The sequence below is a fragment of the Pristis pectinata genome, chromosome 17 (assembly GCF_009764475.1).
Source record: "Pristis pectinata isolate sPriPec2 chromosome 17, sPriPec2.1.pri, whole genome shotgun sequence".
In the NCBI taxonomy this organism is placed as follows: Eukaryota; Metazoa; Chordata; class Chondrichthyes; order Rhinopristiformes; family Pristidae; genus Pristis; species Pristis pectinata.
The window spans coordinates 39,290,281-39,312,950 of record NC_067421.1 but is presented as its reverse complement, the minus strand read 5'-3'; the positions used below and the strand labels follow the sequence as shown (position 1 = coordinate 39,312,950).

Genomic DNA, 22,670 nt, shown 5'->3' with positions numbered 1-22,670 from the left:
TACTGTTATACTGCCACTATCTTTTGGGTATTCAAGCTAGCTACATAGTGGGATTGAAGCTATTGCATCACAGGTGTTTATGCCCAATGCAATAGTTTGATCCCTTTATGCATGAGTCTTGTTTTGAAACTATTGCCACATGTATGTCTTAGGCAGCAGCTGGGATCATTGCATCGTGATCCAGGGTTAAAACTTGGGAATTGTAATTGAAGTTCTGGATGACAATGTCAAAAGTGCAAAATTGAATTCTGTTGTGATTTCACAATAGAAAAAAACACTCTTGCTCCCTGTTGTTCCTGTTCTACCTCGTATTCAAGAAAGACAATTAGCTGCACTATTTGCAAGACTACAACCTCACTGGTTAAAGTCCTATTCCCTCAATGCTGCTAAATCCATAGAGAATGCAACCGAGACACTCTTCAGTGTGAATGTATGTAGGGCCTTTGCTTGATTTACTGTGTTGCTGTCCTCCAACAGTTCTCCCCTGTGCCGTGCTATTTGGAAATGTCCTTGGCAGATTCCATTTCTTGTTTTGTAATAAATAGCAAATAGCATGATAGTTGCTGTTGGGGTTGTTTCAAAATCTATCTTTGGCCTCTATCTTTTTGATCCTCCAAAGTACACACTAGTTTCCACAAGCTAAAATGACTGAAGTCTCCCTCGCAACACTCCTCCCAACCCATCCACTGTCTCTGCTTTATCATACTGCTTCTCCAGAGTCCTATACAGGATAGAACAGGTATGTCCTCCAAGAAAATGTCATGAAAAACAAAGCCGTTGTCTTTGTTGATTATAGCTGTAGTTTGAGGCTGGATCTGATGGTTTGTAGCAATTGCATCTCTTTTGATCCAGAATTAAGGTACAGATTCCATATTCTTGCCAGGAATTAGTGGATTTTCTCCCTTTTTAGGCAGGATCAATGTTCACTGACTTTCACTTTGGTTTTGTGGCTTCTGAGGTGGTAATGAGGCCAGTGGAGGAAATGCGTGTTCTTTTATAGCTGATGGCTAACAGAGTGGGCGGGCAGACAGATTGAGGTGGTATGCTCCTTCCACCACCTTCAGAGCTTCTGTGTGCTCCTGATGCGCACACTTGAGGTTCTCAATACATCCTCCTTTCCGACTTTTGAGTGGTCATGAGCCAGTATTTCCCAGTTCTGTTTCCCTAATGTCACCCATTTGCTGAAATCATTTTTACCACTATTATTTTTCTGACTTGAGTGTTCCAATGCTCTGCTGACCAGTTTCCAATCCTGTGCTCTTTGTAAAGTTAGCTTGCCGAGACCATACTGTTCATGATCTAATTTGGATTTATCTTGTTCACCCATCAGCTCTTTAATTGTTGATCTGCATTAGCTCTTGGTTAAGTGACAACTCTGTTTTAAAATGAATATATACCAGATTACACAACAGCTTTGTAAACCTCCCATCAACTCAGTGGTACTCCAGTTCGGAACTCTTGCAGCTGTCCTCAAACTTGCCCCCTCTATCTTCCTTTCCTCCCTAAAGCCATCTAAAAATAAGAATGCTCTAATAATGTAAATTGCTATAGACGTAGCTTGGTCAGACATATGGGTACTTAGTTTAGGCTTTGCATTGAGAGAACTGTGAGGGAGAAAATAACTCAAAAGTATTATTGGTCATGGACTAAATGATGGAGTTAGGATAGAGGGGAATTTGAGGCAATTTTGGGCACAACTTGTATTTTGTTTTGTTCGTTTTACTCAGGTCTTGGTGCTAATTTCAGAGAAAGGGCCTTGAAAGATTGTGGAAGAATTAAAATCGCAATTTGTATGGTGACAGGATGTTCGAGTACTTGAGGGGCAATGAGTTGGATTGATGTTTATGAAATGCAGTATGATTAGTGTGGATTTTTGAGACCTGAATCATGAGCCATTTGAAGAGGCTTATCAGAATGGAATTAATCACTTAACATTTGGGCAAGGAAGGCTGTGGTTAAGTTGAACACAAAGTGGACAAAAAACAATTAGGGAGGTAGTTGAAGGGTAGGTAGGAAAATAAAAATAAAGCTGAAGGAGGAGAAGGTAACTGAACAGTGAAGGAGATGCCAATCTTGAAGAAACATATACCAGTCAATAAACCAGTCAAGTTTTTGGCATTGGGAAACTAGACCCAACTGATACAGCCTCTCCTTTCCAACTCAAGCCTCCAGTCCCACTAACATCCTCGTGAATCTTTACTGCACACTTTCCAGCTTAATGACATCCTTCCTAGAGCTGGACAGCCAGAATTGCACACAATTCTCTAAATGTAGTCTTGCCAATGACTTGTACAGTTGTAACAGGACGTCCCAACTCCTATACTTAATGCCTGGACCGATGAAGGCAAACATGCCAAATGCTGCCTTCACCACCCTGTCTACCTAAGTTGCCTCTTTCAGGAAACGATATACCTGTACCCCTGGGGGTGTCTGTTCTACAGCACTCTTCAGGGCCCAAGCATTTAGTTGTGTACTTGATGTGTAAATTTCTGTTTTAGGATTTTGGTAATTTATGCATAATTTTGGAAGAGCTATGCATAAGAACACCAAATGAAATGATAACCATCAATCAAAGTGCTAAATTATGGTCAGATTGAAGTTTTACTTGTAAAGTTAAGTTTGGTGCCAAGTTATTATAGATGAAATTGCTCCATCTTCTGTAATTATGCTTGTGAAATGAGAGTTTAGTTTTGCTTGTTTTAATGTACTATAACTGGAGATGGTTATCTGTTTTAGTCAAGTCTTAGACTGCATTCCTTCATACGATGCATGAATTATTGAAGTCTGGCGTCTTTTATAATTCTGCATTGTTTAGTTGCTGCGAGTCTGCACAAATCCAAGAATCCAGTGGTAATTTCTAAGGAGTGCTACTTTCTACTTGATTGTATTGCCATTGAGTATTGGAAGAGTTTGTAGCTTAAGACTTTCTTTGTAGACTCTGTAGCTTGTGTCCTTCATTGTAAACTGCTATTCATAAAATGCCGTGTGAATTCAGAAATGATTACTAATTCTCAACTGAGACTTGTCTGTCACCAATAAATTATTTAAAGCGTAATTGAACATGGGAGCGAAAAAAAAGTTTCAAGTGAATGCAATTAGCAGAATGGAGTGTTTAATTTAAAGTATCTCAGTGAATGGAATGCTACATAGAGACTTATGAGCATGCAAATTAGTAGCAAGGATAGACAACTTGATCCCTTGAAGCTGTTCTGCCATTTAATATAGATGATCAAGTTGTAATCTTAACTCGCCTAGTTTACTCTCTTTTATCCTCTTACTTATCAAGTATCTGTCCATCTTTGCCTTTTTAAAAACTTTCAAAGAAGCTGCTTCCACAGTCTTTTGACAGAGTTCCAAGCTACTGTGAAACTCGGAGTGAAGAAATTTCACCCTTATCTGAAATGGGAACTCGTTTTGAAATAGTGATCATTGGTTTTAGATGCTCTCAGAGGAAGCATCCTCTCCATATCCACCCACCCTGTCAAGACCCTCCAAGATCTTGTTTTTCAATCAAGTCCCCACTCTGTCTTCCAAAAATCCTGCCTAAAATCTTTAACCTTTTCCTCATAAGCCAACCTGCAGCTCCAGGTAGTGGTCTAGTAAATGTTCTGAGAACTCCTTTGAATGCATTAACTTTCTTAAACAGACCAATATTGAATGCACTACCCCAGATATGGTCTCACCACTGACCTGTATAACTGCAGCAAAACCTCCTCACTTTAATATTCAATTCTCTTGCAATAAAGGATAAGATTTGGTAGCTCTCCTCCAATGCCTCATATTATTGAAAGCTCCCATTGCTTTTTTTTAAACTGTGATTCAATACTTAAGCAATGCAGTAAACTGTGAGCAATTAATTCAAACTATGAATGGGTCAGTCCCTGTTGGAGTTTTTTTTAAATTTAGTTAATATGTGTGGTTTGTTTAAATGGGGAATGTAAACACATAATTGTAGTGGGTATCCAGAAATGGATTTAAATAAAACCATTGATGGCTTTTGCTAACATCACTTTTCATTTGGCAATAAGGCCAATTCGGTATTAACAGGAATGTAAAGGAGTAAAATAGCACTTACAAATAAGGGTATTATCAGTGCGCAAAAGAATTTGGCAAGCTAGTTGACCACCTGCAACAAATTGTTCAAAATTAGCCCTAATGATGGGCATGAGGAGAATTTTTTTGTAGTCTTAGTAAATTATTTTCGTAATACCAGAGGACCAAAATCTTAAAATAGTTTCACTTTTGATGGCAAACTCGACTAACAAAGCAGAGGATAAATACTAAATGGAAAAGAAATCTCAGCTTTGAAATGACACGAAATTTAGTGAGAAGGGTCAATTGCTTGTGGAGTTTGGAGTATTATTGATGAGCTGAGAGTGGGAAAACTATTGTTAGTATCTGTAGTGAGATCCTATTTGTGTAGTTCATTTCAAAATTGTTAACTTTTGCAATAAATGGTAAGGTGATCTCTTAACAGAATGGAAACTGATGTGCATTAGCATTGTTGTAAGGCAGAGTGTGGCCCAGTGTGAGTGTGATGGTGCGTGTGCAGGATTGTGGATTGGATGCCAAACGGGCTGCTTTGTCCTGGATGGATTTGAACTTAGTGTTGTGAGCTCCCTGAAGTCTTGCAGCTGCACTCATTCAGGCAAGTGGAGAATACTCCATCATACTCCTGACTTGTGCCTTGTAAAAGGTGGAAAGGCTATAAGGTGAGTCACTTAGCACATGGTACCAAGCCTCTGATCTTTCCTTATTGCCACCGTATTTATACATCTGGTTCAGTTGAGTTTCTTGTCTAAGTTGACCCCAGGATGTTGATGATGGATATCTCGGCAAAGGTAATCCCAATGATTGACAAGGGTACACATGTCCACTTGTATCCAAGACCTGTTGAGGTTTCAGCAGCAGACCAGCCAAAGCACGAGCAGAATTGACCAACGTTGCACTTCTGGAAATAAATAGGCAGAGATATAGTGTGAAATACATCACTGCAGCAAATGGTTGTCAAATCAAAAATGAGAATTTGAGGATGCAACTGAATTAGCTGCTGAATAAACTCACTGTTCAGAACACATCTGTAAGTTAACTCAAGTCAATAAACTTTCTTCAAAATCATCTGTGTATGATTTTTCAATTCGACGGAAAGGCCATTGAGCTCAACATTTGCGCAGCTCAAATCGTTACATTCAAAGTCCTTCAGCTGATGTTTCTTATATTTCAAATGGTCTTCAAGATCCACTAAATATAATTCCTTCACAATTTGTATGTCCCATATTGTTGAACTGGAGAATCTTGGTCAAGTACATACTTGTCTGAACCTTCAATATCATTCTTTGTTTTCTAAGATTATAGTAGTGTGTGCATGGAACACTTCAATGGAAGCTCTGTTGAAATGGGTTGCTCTGCTGGCATGGGATAAATTTTGCCAAGTGCTCGGGAATTGTTTCTATCCAACACGCACAAAATGCTGGAGGAACTCAGCAGGTCAAGCAGCATCTATAGAGGGAAATCCTTTCTATCCAAGGTATGGCACAGGTGGCAGCCACTTGAGCAAACATATCAATTCGCTGCTAAATATGATTTACCCAAATAGCTGAGTTTTTGGCAGTGTGTAGTCTCTGACCATTTTGTTACTATTTACAGGGAAAACGTCATGCAGTGTGGAGGTTAACTACAGCATGGGGAGTAGAAGGATATGACGCGGTAGATGGGAGTTGATGTATCTCCATTTGCCGAGTCTAGAACCGGGGATCAGTTTCTTTAGGAAGATTCTGTCATTTGCGAGGTTCAGTTGCTCAGTATATTCATGACAGAGGTCAGTAGATATCAAGGAATATGGGACTACTGCAGGGCAGTGGAGTGAGGTGAAAGATTACCCGTGACCTTATTGAGTGATGGAGGAGGCGCAAGGGGCTGAAAAGCCTTCTGGTTCTTGTTCTGATGTTATGTTCTTTGGAGATTAAATGGGCACTGTCGTCTGAAGCAGTTATTTTATTTAGTGTGTGGAAAGTCTGTTCCTTATTATTAAAGTAATGATTAACACATTCAAACTATTTCTCAACTTGTTTGGATTATACTTCAAACATTTCTTGTCACAATACCTCTGTTGCTGCTTAGCCCTTAAAACTCTAAACTTACACAACAAATGCAAAATATGTTGCAGCTTGTTCTGCACAGCTTTTATTTCCACTTAGTGTGAATGCAGACCAGCTGTATATGTGAGGGAACTCTGCAATGTTTAAACACCTACCAGCAACATGTTCTGCAGCCAATGGATAATTATTAACAGAAGCCCAAGTATTTTTGAAAGTAGTTACATTTTACATTATCCAGTCTTAATGATGCATGATAAAATATGCTTCAAGCTATGAAATTGTTGCAGAGAAGTTTGGAAGGCCAGGTTTAAAATAGGCAGTTTGATGATAATGTGCTTCCAATGCCAACAGAGATCAACCGTGCTTGTTGAATTTTGTTCCAGTCTCTACTTTCCCTTGGCATTATTTTCCTGAGCCACATACTGCTTTTTTCAAAGGGTGATTGTGGACTTTGGTAAGGGCATTGCAACCTTCAATTGTTATGTGTGCCTCTCCTTTTGCTTGCTCGCCCACCCCATTCTTTAGCTTGCTTGGCAGTCATGCTAACACAGACAACATTCCATCTGGCAGAAACTTGAGTGTGAAGGTTACTTGTGGCATAATGATAAATGCTCAGACTTTTTGTTCAGGCACTCCTCAATTGTGTGTTTCAAATTAAAGACCTCATTAAAAGTTACTGAAACTGCTAATTTGTTTTACACAATAAACAGTGGATCACCAAAAGAAATTACAATTGGATTGAAAAACAAAACTATAGTAGATTTAGACACTGCCTTATCTGCCAAGTTTAACTTTTTTCCCCTACTTTTATTAGTTTTATTGAACTAGCTGCAAGAAGGAATTTATGAAACGAGTGGACAAATTTTACATTCTTCTGGGCACGATGTGTGCTCAGCAATTTTTCAATTGGAACAGTTCAGAAGGATAGTGACAGTTGTAAATTAAGTCCCACATTGAACCACTCGTGATGGAAATGGGTTCATTTAGTTTTTCGCTAATTTCCAAATGATTGAATTATTTCAGTATACAGTACAATTAAACATGATCTGAGATCTCAACACTGAAGTGCTCACTTTTAGCAGTGGAGAGGATTTGAAGCAAAAGTGCGACAGCTTCATCTTTTAATGAAGCCTTTTATTTTAAATATCAAGATGTCTAAGAATTATTTTTATGACTATTAAATAAAGGTGCCTCTTGTAATTTTACATGAGTGTCACTTGGCTTTTGAGTCTTGGCTGTAATATTTAGATTCCAGAGATTGAAACAGATTTGACAAACTTAATTGGCTTATAGTGTTAGGGCCTATGGAGTACTTGGCAAAGAGTGTGATGAAGGAGATCAGAACCTCTACTTTGAGCTGTGGAGCTTCTTTTAATTTCTGATACCCATATATTGGAATCACCTTTGTGCAGGTTTGAAAGCTCAAACTTCACTTGAGACTTGAGTGCAAAATTTCAGTTAGACAATTCTGTTTTGCTGATTTTCCATTTTTCAGATCATAATTAAATATCGTGGCCCCAGCTGCCTTCTCAGATGGTTAAAAAAAATTCCATTCAAAGAGCAATAGTGTTAGCTTGGTGTACTAATAACCAGCGTAGCCAAAAGAAACATAATCTAGCTGCATTTGAACTGCTTGTTGGACCCTCCTGTGGGCAAATTTGCTGCCATATTTGTTTTATAGTATTGACTACATTTCTAAAATATTTTTGGTGGTTAGGCATCTTGGGAAGCCCCAAGCTTGTGAAAGGTACTGTATAATTGTTGGGTCTAATTTTTCATCATGGTTTTTTTAAAGAAAAAAAGGACTTTTGGAACCTCATGATGGTAAAAGCTAACTCAAGTAGTGTGGGTTTGTGCAAGCACCAATAGTTGGATTCCCAGCTGAGAACATTGGAGAACCTGCTTGTTGTCATGTCTCATGAGCATTTAACAATGGCAGATCTCCCCCTTTCTTGATGCTGATTGCAATATTTTATTGGCACCCAGTAATTTCTCTGGCGTTCAGCAACCAGTGGGTGGAATTTTGGACCTGGCCCACCTGGACTCTTTACAGTTCTTGCCTTCCCACACTGAGCTCTGCTCATATCTGTTCCTCAACAAGTCCCAGTTTTTGTGAGTGATTGAAGTCTGGGATTTGTGTGGGAGCGGCTGAATCCTGCTGATTCCTTTTGGTACTGCCAACAGCAGGCTTCACAACTGGGACAAATACTTAATTTTAAGTTTCACCCATATGAGATGTCTTGATAAGTACTCGGTTATGATGCCTTATTCTTTAAATCATGTTAATGTCATTATCAAAACAAGCACGAAATTGAATTTTTTTTGGATGATATATGTGTGTACTCTTTGATCTATTTTGAGTCTCTCATTTAAGCATTGAATAAATTAATGATGAAGCTATCTTGAGTTTTCCCCAGCAACATTGCAGAAGATAATAGCGAAGTGTTAATCTGCTTCTCATATGGAAATAGTGTATGATATTTTGCATGTTTCTCAGCAGTTGGCTAAGCCTTAAGAGGACTTACAAGACTTGTTATTAACATGAACAATTGCTTTAAACTAGCTTTGCTCCTATTAATGCCTGTTTAATTAATTTTTTTAAAGAAGCTCAGTTTAGCACTAATAAGTAATCTGTGTGTTTTTGCTGATTGGAAAAATTGTTTCAGATATTGTTTGTAGAATTTGGAACAATTTCTTTACAACTCCAGCAAACAATTGGTGCTTTGTTTCATCTGTGAGACCTGCAAACTGTGCAATAAAATCATTTTACTAGGGAAAAGGTCACCTTCAGACTGGTTGATATTGAGCATGTTTACAGACATTACAGTTTTGAGTACAGCAATTGATTTTTCATTCCTTGTCATGTATATAGAAAATGTATACATGTTTTAACCTGAAAATAAGTTGCATGTTTCTTTATGTATACTAAAGAGTTTATCATTAGAGCAACATGATAGTTCTCAAAGCATTTGCTCACTTTGTTAGAAGTGGCTTCACAACTGAAGTTCTAAGTCATTGCCAATTAGAATATGGAGAGATCATGGAAGATGCCATGTGAATGCAAATTTATTTAAATTTCTTCATTTTATCATCTAAACTAAAGATTGGGAAAGAGGTTATAATATCCCATCATGGAATTCTACCTTTGATTTTGGCATGAGTACCATTGTGATCTTGGCTTGTAATTTGTTTGTGTGTGGGATGGGGGGGGGGGGGGGAGGTTGTTGGTGGGGAATTGTTTATCATGGAACTCATTTGAACCTGTGCTGTTCACACAAATGTTCACAATTTACTAAAATAAACATACATTTTTGCCCTCTGCTGTTAGCCATCTTGGGTATATATTGACCAACTATCTTTTCAGTCCTGTCAGTTGGGTTTGTCTTTTATTGTAGACTTGAGCGTTCATTACATTACTGTCCTGTGCAACCCACCCCCGGCTCTGACTCTTCGTGTCGTTGCTAGTTGACATCCCTGGACGTTTCAAAGACTCATTTATGGCTAAGTGTTGGGGAACATAATTTGATACTTACTGAGTCCTGACTTGCATACATGTGAAACATTAATCATTGATGTTTGCACAAGGTTCTTCTGGCCCAATTGAGATTTGTTCCATTGTTTATGTTCACATGACAAATTTGTTTCCATTTTGATTGATTAGCTGTTCAAAAGTTAAATTGCAAAATGTATGTTGTCCTTGTATAATGCAGCATCAAGACTCTTCATTGTCTGTTTAACGTTTTTAAAGTTTTTAACTATTTCCCATGATGGATCAAAGGTTGATGAGGCTAATTTCCTGTTGTGTCATTATTCATTCTAATCAGTTTACCAGTATCCGGCCCAGTTCTTTCACCACCTTTCCCACCCCCACACCAATTTAAGGAGAGCACTTTTGAATGTGACCACAGAACAAACATTGTTTACCATGAAATCTTGTGTAGTTCTATTGGTTTCATTGCAATGATTGCTTCCTTTGGTTCAACAGAGTCGCTTGTGTCTGATCCTGTATAAAACTTAGCAACTGTTTACATCTCAATGTTGCGGGCAGGCCAACAGGAAGTTGAGTTACGTTGGAATAAAATGCTATTGTTTGAAATGGAGTATTCTTTTATGTTTATATAAAAAAAACACAAGCACAACATGAATGTGGAAGTGAGATTAGTTGTTTATACTATGAAAGCCAGGGCTGGCAAGGATTCTGGTTGGGTTACTAATCTAAATAATAACTTTAGTCAAGCAGTTCAATTTTACATTTGATGAGTTGGCACATAGTGTTCTCACCACTGGGTTTGAATGCTGAGACAGTTGCTCTACCTTTACTGGTGTCTTGGGTGAAGTGTGTGGGTATGTTTTACTCTGTTGCCATCAAATGCAAAGGTCGTTTGGTGTGCTGATGAGAGTAAAAATTGTATTGGAATGATTGGTAAATACAAGATTCCAATGTGCTTCACAATCAATGGCCTAATAGTGAAGTTTCTGAACAATTGTCCAGAGGCCTGGGCTGTTGATCCGGAGATACCAAAACCACTATGCTGATGTGTGACTCATGTAGTTAATTAAATAAGGAATTTAAGGCTAGCACCAGTAAAACCACTTGCATGTTGATGCTCTTCTGGTTTGTTGTCCATCAAGGAAGGAATTTTGCTGCTTTTACCCAGTATGAGACTCCATCTCCACATCAATGTGACTATTGACAATCCCATGCAATATACTAGCAAGCCCCTCAATTCAGAGACAGTTTGGAACAGATATTAAACGTGGCTCATCTAGTGATGCTGTGAAGGAATAAGAAAATTATTTCCCACTCTTCAGCAGTCAGATAAGAGGTGGTAACCAATTTGTGCACAGTGCTCTCTCTCAGAAACAGCTGGTTCCAAATGAAGTGTGATATTCTGTTTTTGGGAAGAGTAGAAGTTAATTAATACCATAACCAGATGCACAAAATAGTTGCTTGCAAGAAATAGTGTAGACAGCATAATTAGCTGCTGAACTTGTGTATTAGTCAGCGAGAAGCCTCCATATTTATATTAAGAAAGTTATGCAGTGTTATTATATATGGTGTAGCCACTGAATGTTAGCTTAATGCAAGGGGTGCATGTACTTGAGAGACCACGCTGTATTTGATATTAATTTTTATGCCAAATATAAAAGTTGCTGACTTCATTCAGAAGTTTATGCTGCTGCGTACAGCAATTTAGAGTGTATCATTTTATGGTCTGAAGCATTTTAAATGGTCTGATGCAACTGTGTGGCCCTTTAGCTGACAAATATTCTCTGTGTATGTGGGTGGCCCTTTTACTAAGAAATAATCTCTGCATATGTGTGTGGTTGTTTGGCTAAGAAATACTTGCGTTCTTGAAATGGATGTGTGGACATTCACAAGTTGGTTTGCAGTTTGGAGCCCTGGCTTTATTTAGCCATCTTAAATTGGGAGAGGTGAAGGAGTTAGTAATTTTTTTGATTCAGCAGCTTTTGAAATTTACTGAACTGAAAAAAAACAACTTTTTAGACACAAAGAGGGGGGAAAGTCATGTTTGGTGATACAAGAATCATTCTTTCATAAACTCCAAACTGGAATGGCATGATTTTTCTTTTTTACTTCATCTTGTGTGAGGCTGCTGGAATTATTAACAATTCTAGCAGCTTGAAAGTCCAGGCACAATGCAGTCAGGTGTGGGTTTAAATTGCAGGTGCTTTTGTCTAGTTGGGAGTAAGGCTGTGCAAGGTTGAAACTATCATCCTGTTGCTATGTTACTTCATGGTTAGTTATTGTGGGGTGCTGCCTGCTTACAATGGATTTTCAGCTCCTAGTAAAGAAACAGATTTAGCAATTTTATAGTTGAAAAAAAGTGGTAGCTACAGCAATTTATAATCAAACTGTGACTACAGATATTACAAGTTATTATCTCACTGGGCTAGTAGCTCTGTATTTAATATAACAACTTGAAACCCAAGATGACTGACAAGAACGTGTCTTGCACTAGTCCAGTAAATAGTGGCATAGAGGATTTGGAGGTCTCACCAGGATGTTGATGAGAAGTTGGAAGTTTACAATTGTAAAGCACAATGTTGCCTGGATGGTAATTGACTGAGGACATGGATTTGGAGAGATAAGATATCTTTATTAGTCACATGCACATTGAAACACATAGTGAAATACATCTTTTGCGTAGTGTGTTCTGGGGGCAGCCCACAAGTGTCACCATGCTTCTGGTGCCAACATAGCATGCCCACAACTTCCTAACCCGTACGTCTTTGGACTGTGGGAGGAAACCAGAGCATCCGGAGGAAACCCACACAGATACGGGGAAAAAATGTACAAACTCCTTCCAGACAGCGGCAGGAATTGAACCCGGGTCACTGGTGCTGTGATAGCGTTATGCTAACCGCTACACTACTGTTCCTGCGTAAATGATTTTACTAGATATAGAAAGAACATTAAATGCAACCAGTTTAAATTTGGATTGATACAGAATATTTAAAAGCAACTTGTGCAACTTTTGTGACGCCAAAAAGGATGCAATAATATCATCTGTTCATGTTGTAAACTGATAAACAGAAACACCTCTCAAAGTAGGTGACTCTGGCAATTGGTGATTTGTAGCATGGTGTAAAGTTGGTGTTTAACTGCCAAGGAAAGACCTATCAGTTTTTTTTTTAAAAGGACTGCAATATTTTTCTGATATCTGATGAGTGACAACACTGTTGAAGGATGCAAGGAGATTAATTGACGTCGCTTATAACCGTGGTGCCTTGTTCATCCTGGACCTGAACTTCTGATTTCAGAATTGTTCCCATTATAAACTCTGCCTACTATGTAAATTCCCCTATTGATGCCCTTAATGGGGGGAAAAGGTTAGGGTGAAATCTGTAACTGAACCTGTTGAGTGGCCAAGATAATATAATTAATACCAGAGTTAACAGTGTGAAAGTAATAATGTTATGTTCTGCAGCCAGCCACAATTTAAAGAATATCATGTTTAATTTCCAGGAGCAAAGTCCAAATAATCTGACTTCAAAAGCAACAATGCAGGAACCACACGAGTTGGTGGAAGAAACCGTTACCGTCGAGGAGGACCCAGGCACTCCCACCTCCCATGTGTCAGTGGTGACATCAGATGATGGAACTACTAGACGAACAGAAACTAAGGTAAGAGGATGTAATTATTAACAGAGCACAGCTCCTTTTGTTTTGGTTTGGATGTCAGAGTGGACAGTAGGAAACCTTGTTTCCTACACCACCCTCCCCCCCCAATCTGCCAATGCAGAGAACATTGCACCACCCTGAAAGCAGCAACTGATATCGTCTCCAACTTCTGTTGTCCCATGGAGGAAGTATAATGGAGGGGTAATTAATATAACATTTAGTGTTAAGACATGAAACCATTTTTATTCTATCTGATTATATGATGCATTTAACCATGATTGGATTAGAAACTTAAAATCTAAGAAACAGGAGCAGGAATAGACCAGTTAACCCTTTGAATCTGCTCTGCCATTCAACAAGGTCATGGCTGATCTAACCTTGGCCTCAACACCAGTTCCCTGCTCCCTGCCCAAACCCCTCAAGTTATTTGTTGTTTAAATGTCTCTTACCTCTGTAGAGGTCTGGAGCAAAGAAGTACATCTCTTTATTTGAAGCACAAATTCAATTTAGTAGTCATAGTTTGGTCCTGCAATTTTTTTTAAACTCTTGAAATAGTATTTTTGTCAAGGGCTACCGTTGTGTCTTGAGTCATTGAGATTGTCATGATTTATGGTGTCACCAATATTTGACCTGAAATGTTGCTGGAGGGCTGGTCTTGAACATATTGCTTACCCTTCAGTCTATATTGATGGAGAACCTCTGATCAGTATCATCTGTGTTCAAATTAATAAGTGGGAGAGTGAGACCTTGGCTTTAACAGAGAAAGGGCATGTGATGTTGCAGTAGTCCTTGTGTCAGCAGTTTGAGATTGGTGTCAGTTTCATTTCCATTTGTTAAAATGCATCGACTCCCAGGATGGACAGACAAATCTGATCGCTTGAAGGAGTATTCACCGATGCAGCATTTCCAGTGACTTGATTATGATATCGTAATAACTGTGACTAATCAACATTTTGTAGGAAACCGATCATTTAATTTAACATTTTAATTATACCTGTGATACCCATAGTTGCTTTAGCTATTTCTGCTAAGACATTAATGCTAGCTAAGTAAAGAGCAACATAATGTGAATGCTGGAAGTCTGAATTAAAACAAATGTTAGTAGTATGTGCCAGCCCAGGTATATTGTAAGTGTTATTTTTGACATCAGTGATCTTTCATCTGAAGTCAAAGAAATCAGCGCCGGCTGTCCCTGGGTTACAAATGCCCAACTTATGGACACCCCTACAAGCTCCCATAATATTAAACTCAAAAGCTCGATGTACATTTGCTCCCAAGAATGGCAGAATTAGTTTCCCCTCTCTCTCCACTTCCTTATCAGTCTAATGTGCTTTTGATGCCATTCATTGCAATTCTGCAGAGGTTACGGGTTACCACATCGAGTGACTTTTGTGTACTTTCCAACATGGACAAAATCAACTGACAAGTATCTATAAAAAACTGAATCTGTTTGTTACCTGGGGATGGCGTATAAATTAAACTTGAACAACTCTAGGGAAAGGGGCGAAAAGTGGTGATGAGAATTGGAAAGGAAACCATAAGAACATAGAATGAGAAATGAAATGAATCTGTTGGGGGTCTCAGACCTGTTCTGCCATTTTATATCAGGGGCGAAAAGTGGTGATGAGAATTGGAAAGGAAACCATAAGAACATAGAATGAGAAATGAAATGAATCTGTTGGGGGTCTCAGACCTGTTCTGCCATTTTATATCATTGCTGATCTTTTTTCGAAGCCCTAATTCTGTCTCCCCTGATTTCTGTAATATCCAAAAATATATGGATGTGTCGTGAATAAACTCAGTGACTCGCCCTCTTGGGTAGAGAATTCAAAGGGTTTCAAAACCATTTGGGTGAATGAATTTCATTTCATTTGTCTGAATGACAGACCCCTTATTTTGAAATAGTAACCCCTGGTTCTGGATAAACCGTCCAAGGGAAAAGATCATCACACATCTGCCTTATTCAGACCTTCAAAAATTTTGTGTGTTTCAGTGAGAAAATGTTCCATGGCTAGAGAGTAATCTGTTTATAATCTGTTCTCATAAGACTCATCCAAAGAAGCAATCTAGTGAACTTTTGACACACTCCCTCTATTATATCCTTTAATGGAAGGAAACCATACTTGTACATAATATTCCAGGTGCAGTCTATTGGGGCCCTTATAATTGCAGTAAATGTCTTTTCTCTTGTAGACAAATACTCTTGAAATAAAGGCTAATATACAATTTGCCTTCATATTTGCTTGTTGCACCTGCTTGTTAACACTGATTTGTGTAAAAGGAAATCTCAGTCCCTCTGAACAAATCACCTATCAATTTCTTGCCATTTAAAAATACTTTGCTTTTCTATTTTGTTCTACCATAATGGATGACATTTTTTCCTGCATTAGGTAGGATTTGCCATGCCTTTGCTATTCTCTGTCTGCCTTTATCGACTTGAAAGCTCTTCACGTAATCCTAACAATCCACACTGCCACCAAGATTTATCTTCTGCCAACTTCTATGCATTATATTTGGTCCCTTCCCCAAATCATTAATGTAGATTCCTTTGGCACCCCACCGATCACTGCCACCCAACCTGAAAAAGACTCAATTATTCCTGCTGTTTTGTCTGTTAATTAATCCTCAAGCCACATCAATATATTAACCCCAGTCCTACATCCTTCAATTTTGTTTGATGGAGTGCCACCTAAGAGGTTATTAAAGGCATTTTGAAAGTCCAAATATACCACATTCACAACTGGATTCCTTCTATCCATTCTGCTGATTTTTCACCTCTTAAAAATAAAAGTAGCATTTTTGTGAAACCTATTGTCCTTTCTTATGTTCACGTCTACTCTGCCAATACTGTTATTTTCTGAGTACCCTGCTTCCACTTGAAAATGCTTGCTTTCCCCTATTAATAATGTCAGGTGAAATCTCTCCCTCGGTAGTAATTACATGACAAAAGGGATGGTGGTGTAAGGGAGAAGAGGATGATAATCAGGCAAGAAACAGATGAATCCAGGTGATTTAGAGTCATAGTCGAGAGAAAGACAGCACAGAATCAGGCTCTTTGCCTCACGGAGTCTCTGCCAACCAGCAACCACCATTTTTTTTTCACTAATCATGCCCTAACCCATTTTACTCTCTCAACATTCCCATGAACTAGCTCCAAGATTCCACTCCTCACTTGCACACTGGGGGTAGTTTACTGTGGCCAATTAACCGATCAAACCACGCGTCTTTGGGATTTAGGAGGAAGCCAGGGTCCCCAGATAAAAGCTATGCAGTCATAGAGGGAACACGCAAACTCAGTGGACAGCATCCAAGGCCAAGAGTGAACCTGGGTCTCTGGTGCTCTAAGGCAGTCGCTCTCCTAGCTCCGTCAGTGTGTCGAAATAACAAAACTGTCTGCTATTCAAAAACTGTCAGTTCTAATATGACCTGATAATTGAGATCACTGTTCCATTCTGGGATTTGTGGAATGTTCTTTGAACTTTCAGTGACTTGATTGCAATGATGTAGTAAGTCAAGAAAAGAGGTCGCTGGGAGTTGGATAATAAATGTCACAGATTTTTGCTAAAATTTATTAATTTTAAGGGATCTTTGTTGCTGGGATGACTCCAATAACCACAGTTTCCATGTGTGTGGTATGGCTCAGTACTGGAACATTTTTCCCGTTGATGCCCATTGACTTCAGTTTTACCAGGGCTCTGATGCCACATTCCTTCAAATACTACCATTTTTTACCCAACTCAGGTCTTTGGTTCAAATGTAAACCAAGCTGTGATGGAGTAAGACTATGATAACTGTAAAGTGAAAAAGCAAATATGAATCATTTAACCTAGGTTTAACCTGTAAACAAAATTTGGAGGTGGTAGAAAGTGAGATGTGAAGATAACTACTGGATTTCCTCTGCTTGGATGAGAAGTTGCATTGCAAATAGTCGTGATAGGGATGATCGAACAGTGAACCAAGATGTCATTGGGAACAGTTTCTTCAAAATCTGGTGAGGAGAGGGAAAGTGTTTTGGTAATGACATTGTTCAGTACTGAAGGATGATCCGTTGAATGTAGAAGCTAGTTGGAAGGTAAGGAAGATGAATCCTTTTGTGCTTCTGGAAGGGAGAGCTGAAGTACATGAAATGGGATTGCTTGATCGGAGGTCGTTTAACCCATGCCAATATTGCTATTGGATCATGAGAGAGCTCAATGTCTGCTTTGAGAATATTGGTGTAAGTTGTCAAAATAAAAAACCAAAAAAACAACGCTAATATTAAACTGGAGCAGAACAAGATGTTCATTGAATTGTCTACTTTTTATTTTAAAAATAAACTTTATTCATTGTAATCATATACCATTTTACATTTTGTGTGTATATGATTTTCTTTCTGTTCATAGTGTCATCCAGTCTCTGCATTTTTATAGTGTTATCAATTAGATTGTCTGTGCTTTGACCAGCTGTGACACCCCTGTGAAGGTCACTCTCTGCTTTGGCATCTAATCCATGTCACAGCTGAGTATAAATGGAGAAAAAGATGGCAGAACTGCATGAGTTTCTGTGAATCGGCCTGAATGATATGGCCCTCACTGTGCACCTGTAAAAAAAAAGTTTTTTGTGAAGTTGGCTCATGTCTTGTTGATTTCATGGACTTAATTTTCTTTTCTCTGGTGCAACTTGCTTCCTGTCCTTTTCTCGGCTTGCTCTTGGATAAACTTTCAATGTTTAATCTGCATTCCTTTGTTTGCTCTACACTTAGCAAATGTTCTTGATGCACTTGTAATGTTGTGCCTGGATTTTTCACTTTTCAGATTTGAATATCATTTGTAATTAATGGTTTGATTCTGTGCAGCACAAATTAACATTCTCATGCATGAGAGTTGCCTTGGCAACTGAAAAGATGCCCAAATAGAAAATATACTTTGCATTTCATTTATCCACTTGTTTCTGCAAAATATTGTACAGGCAGTGTTTATTTGTGCAAATCAGATAATCTTGGGGTAGTTATTCACTAAATTTAGATCCATAACTGGATTGCGATTGACATACTATATCATTAAGATTCTGATAACAGAACCCTATGTTTTGATCTATTAAAGAAACATACATCTGGACTTTTTGCAGTGCTTATTCACTTGATTCCATTACTGTCAAGTGAGAACCTTACATCTGTGAAATCCACTATCTTCTGGCTGACAAAAATTCTATATATTTAAGAAAAAGCACAATTCACCAGTTGCTCAGTGAGTCATGAAGACATTCCTTGATGTGACCGTTAACATTGAAGCTGATGCACAAATCCGTGTGCTTTTTTTTAAACGATGAAAAACTAATAAATACTCGTGTTCTGCTAACAAATTGAAGCATTGCCAAATTCATCTTATGAGCTGAAAGGTTAAAAAGATTAAATGTTGGTTAAAGAGTCGTAGCATTGATGTATTTACATGGCTCGAGGAACAAGATCATTATTATCATTAAACGTATTCTGATATCCCAGAACTAGATGTTTTGATTTTGAGTCATTAGTGTTTGTATGTATGGATATACATAACTGTATGTATGGAAAGATTTGTATGTATGCAAAGCCTTAGTCACAGTGATGGTAGATGGCTCAGACTGAATACTTCTATCTTTAATGCATAACACCTCAGCATAAAAAATGATTACCTTCTACACAGATGGTGGTCTTTGGGGTAAATGAGATGAATTCCTCTGCTGTATTAAAAGAAGCATCAGATTTAGTTTTGTGGAAGTTTATATTGTGTTTGAATCTGAAAAGATGGATGAGTAGCTACAGGAGCTGCATATTCTGCATAGCACAGGAACTAGGAATTTGAGCTCTTTCAAATGTTTCTGAGGGAACGTGTATTGGTGATTCAAATTTGCCTGTGCCTAGTTAATCATGAACTGAATCATTTCTTGCCCACTTCAGAAGATAGATGGAAGTCATATTTTGGTTATGGTGTTAAGTTTAAGACGGACAGATTGATTTCAGTGAAGACAACGAGTGATCCAGATGAGTCTTCACAATAATCTAGTAGTTTCACTGCCACTATTTATGTGCACAAAGCTATGAATTCCTGATTTAGGTTATAACTGGACTCCATCTTCCTCAGTTCCCATAGGAGCAATTTGTGTTTGTTTCCCAAATCAATAGTCCAGACTCTGTCCATTAAGTTAATTGCTCTTACTATGTCCTCTTAATATTGAGGCCCACCAGTAATATAACAGGAGATACTGTGACAAAATGTTGCATAAAAATCTGATCTACTTAATGTTTCAGCACTCCAGTAACTTGGCTGGTTAAGGCAGTAAATTGCTGTGCCGTATAAACCAACAGTCTGCACCGTTTAATTCTCAGTTTGTGTGTGTGTGTGTGTGTGTATGTTCTTTTTCTATTACCCTGTGCATTCCTGGTTGAGAGAGCGTTAGGGTGGGAATGACCTGGAGTTGCTGCTCTTTCCAATCCACTGAACTGTGCTGGAAGCGAGACATTAGAATTCTCAGTCGCTATAGCCCATGCACTTGAATAGCCTTGGGTCTAAATTTTCAGGTGGAGCAGAATTGTTTAGAAAGCAGTGCTTGGAGGGTTGCCTGCTTGATAACTCATTAAGAGGTTGGTTCCCTGGGGCTATCAATTTTATTTTCCTTCCTGAACTCAAGACACCAAGGATATTGGAGAAAAAAAATGCAGTTCACGTATCAAATATTCTGTACCTGTTGTGGTAAAAGCCATTATTTTTAAATAGATTGAACATTTATTTGGACATGTAATATAAATCTAATTGCATATGAAATCAGCAAATCTTTCAACAAAATCATAACATTTGAGGTATTTTCTGTCCATTCTTTAGTCGATCACTTACATGTTGTTTGTACACTTGTACAACAAATGTGCTGCTCTTTCTTGTGGATTCAATTAATTCTGTTCATTAACAGAAAAATAAGTTTCATGTTAGGCCTTGCATTCCAGGGGCGTTTAAAGAACTTGTCTGATCTTTTAGTGGCTATCTCAGGACTGTTTATGATGTAACTTGCCAATAGTTAGTTTTTGCAATACATCATTCTCCATTCGTAATCAACTAGTACCTGCATTTGGTTTTGCTACACTGTTTTATAGTGAGTTAATATTAGTCATTCTTACTGTTGGAAGTTCCCCGTGATTCATATATCAATCAACCCTTATTAAATTTGTATTTGCAGGTTACTAAAGTGGTTAAAACTGTGACAACTCGAACCGTACGTCAAGTGCCACTTGGTCCAGATGGATTGCCCATGGAGGGTTCGTCCCCTGCTGGCAGTTGTACAGATTCCATCGATAGAAGATACATGAAAAATGGAGACCGTTACATCACACCACAGGCCAATTCTACTTTAACTAGAGTCTACAACAGTTATCCAGATTCATACGATAATCATCATGACCTGTATCGTTCATACACTGGCCAGGATGGATTTGCAGACGTATCTGATAACTATGGGAGCTTGTCACGAGGAGTCCATTACCGCCCTCGCTATGCCTACGTGCCACGTGACAACTACAGGCCAGATGAAAGTTACACATTGCCTAGTAGAAATAAATATCCTGTTGCCCAGCCACAAGTGCAGCCAGATGGCACTCTTGACCTGAATCGATCTCAACCAGAACGTTTCCAGCCAGAACCTTATGGACTTGAAGATGACCATAGAAGTCTTGGACCTGATGACGATGGGTACGAACTGGATGGGGAGCCAGAACCAGATTACTCCACAGCAGGTCGAAGAGCACCCACAAGGACTAATGGCAGGAGACCAAGGAGGTAAAAATACGACTATATTATAATAATGCTTACTAGCTTCCGCTGTGCATGTTACAATACTTTGCAGGTGCCTGAAGTGTGAGAACTGATATTTTGTCATAGGTTTTACTGTTATAATAATGTTTTCCCAAGCCTAATAAATCTAACTTTCCAAATGAAGATGGTTTGATACTGTTTCTTAGCAATATTTATAGAGCATTAGTATCAGGTTGTAGCTTATTATTACTTCAACGACTCCTTGCTGTGCTAATTGCAATTTACCATAGTAATAATAATGTTGGTATGGTATTGTTCTTTCCTCTCCCCAGGGTTACATGTCTGAAGCGCTTTAATTCCAGTTTGCTTAACCTGCTAAATTGATTTGGGGGTCAGTTTATTTTAATTGCATTTTTATTTAACTTGACATCTTTTGCAGCCAGTATCAGGCACTCAAATGAATTAATGCTTTCAAAGTGCTTTATATGTTGAGAGCATTAGTTGTAATGGAATTGCTCATGTGGAAGTTTGCAGGTGTACCATTCATTTTGCTTTCTTTTCACCAATGGTGCTGTGTTTTAGCAGCAAGAATATTCAAACAATCCTTTCCTTTCTATTTTAAGACGCTGCTTAATGATCCAAGCTGATACTTCAAAAGTATTGAAATATGCAATAATTTTAAATGAAATTTGAATCGAGTAGTCTGTCATTGTATTTTGAAAATGAGCCATTGGTGTAAGCTCAAGATTAACGATGGATAGTAGACTGCAAGTTGAATTGCCTCTTGCCTGCTCCTCCCCCAAAAGTTAAAAGGTGTGTGGACTTCAAATAATTTCCAACATAATTTGTTGCCATCCAACATTTTATCACTGGTTGTTAAAATGTATCTGAAGGGCAACTTAATTTCTTGTGTATGGAGTTGTCAACTGTGCATGTGGTTTCATGCACCTGACAATATTTAATCTAAACCCATTACCTCAATTGTCATGACAGCTCTATGTATAGTCGAGCAGCACTGTCAAGGTAATGGTAGAGGGGAACAGAAAGGAGGGGAAAATATGTCGTGAGAAAAGGGGGTCAGGGACGCAGCAAGTAGCTTGGGAGGAAAGGGAGTATGGAAGAATTGCACGTGAGATCATTATGCGCTTGAGGCACGAAGTGTCAAACCCAGTGGGAGGGGAAGAGTGCTGTGGGAGTAGGGCATTGTGGAAGCAGAACTGGAAAGGACAGAGTGTTGGGAGGGGAAAGGGTTTCCATGTGTTGGATACTGGTTAGCATCGCCACCAGCTGCAATTTTGAGACAACTTTGAATTATATTTTGTTCTCACTTGAATAACTGAGTACATCTATGATCTCAGTTCTGTGGAGTCAGAAGGAAGACGCCAGGTGCTTCCTGAAGACGTAACTAGCGTCAGTCAGAGCCCAGTAATAACTTGCTTCCAAGTTGAAGGTAGTGGACTCGAAATGAAATCCAGAACTTGAACACACAATCAATACTTGACAGCAGTACTGAGGGAATGGTACATAAAGAGTAGGTGAAACAGAAAAGAAATATACTGCTTGTTTTCTCAATGAAGACGAAAGATTCTGTTGCATTGTCTGAAGAGCAGAAAAGGAGTGTTTCAATTAACTCTTGAGGATGACTTTTTTTCTCTGAAGTTTCTGTTG

At 38.6% G+C, this 22,670-nt stretch overlaps 1 protein-coding gene across 9 annotated transcripts in view; it reads left to right on the top strand.

The window, feature by feature from the left end:
* arvcfb (ARVCF delta catenin family member b) overlaps window positions 1-22,670 on the top strand; it is a 257,916-nt gene that overhangs the window by 146,454 nt on the left and 88,792 nt on the right. For all 9 annotated transcript variants that reach the window (XM_052031924.1, XM_052031918.1, XM_052031926.1 and 6 more), the window contains 2 exons: window positions 13,090-13,248; window positions 20,431-21,026. In XM_052031924.1, the coding sequence (XP_051887884.1) occupies window positions 13,126-13,248; window positions 20,431-21,026 (719 nt within the window). In that variant the 5' untranslated portion in view covers window positions 13,090-13,125. The remainder of the gene's footprint in view (window positions 1-13,089; window positions 13,249-20,430; window positions 21,027-22,670) is intronic.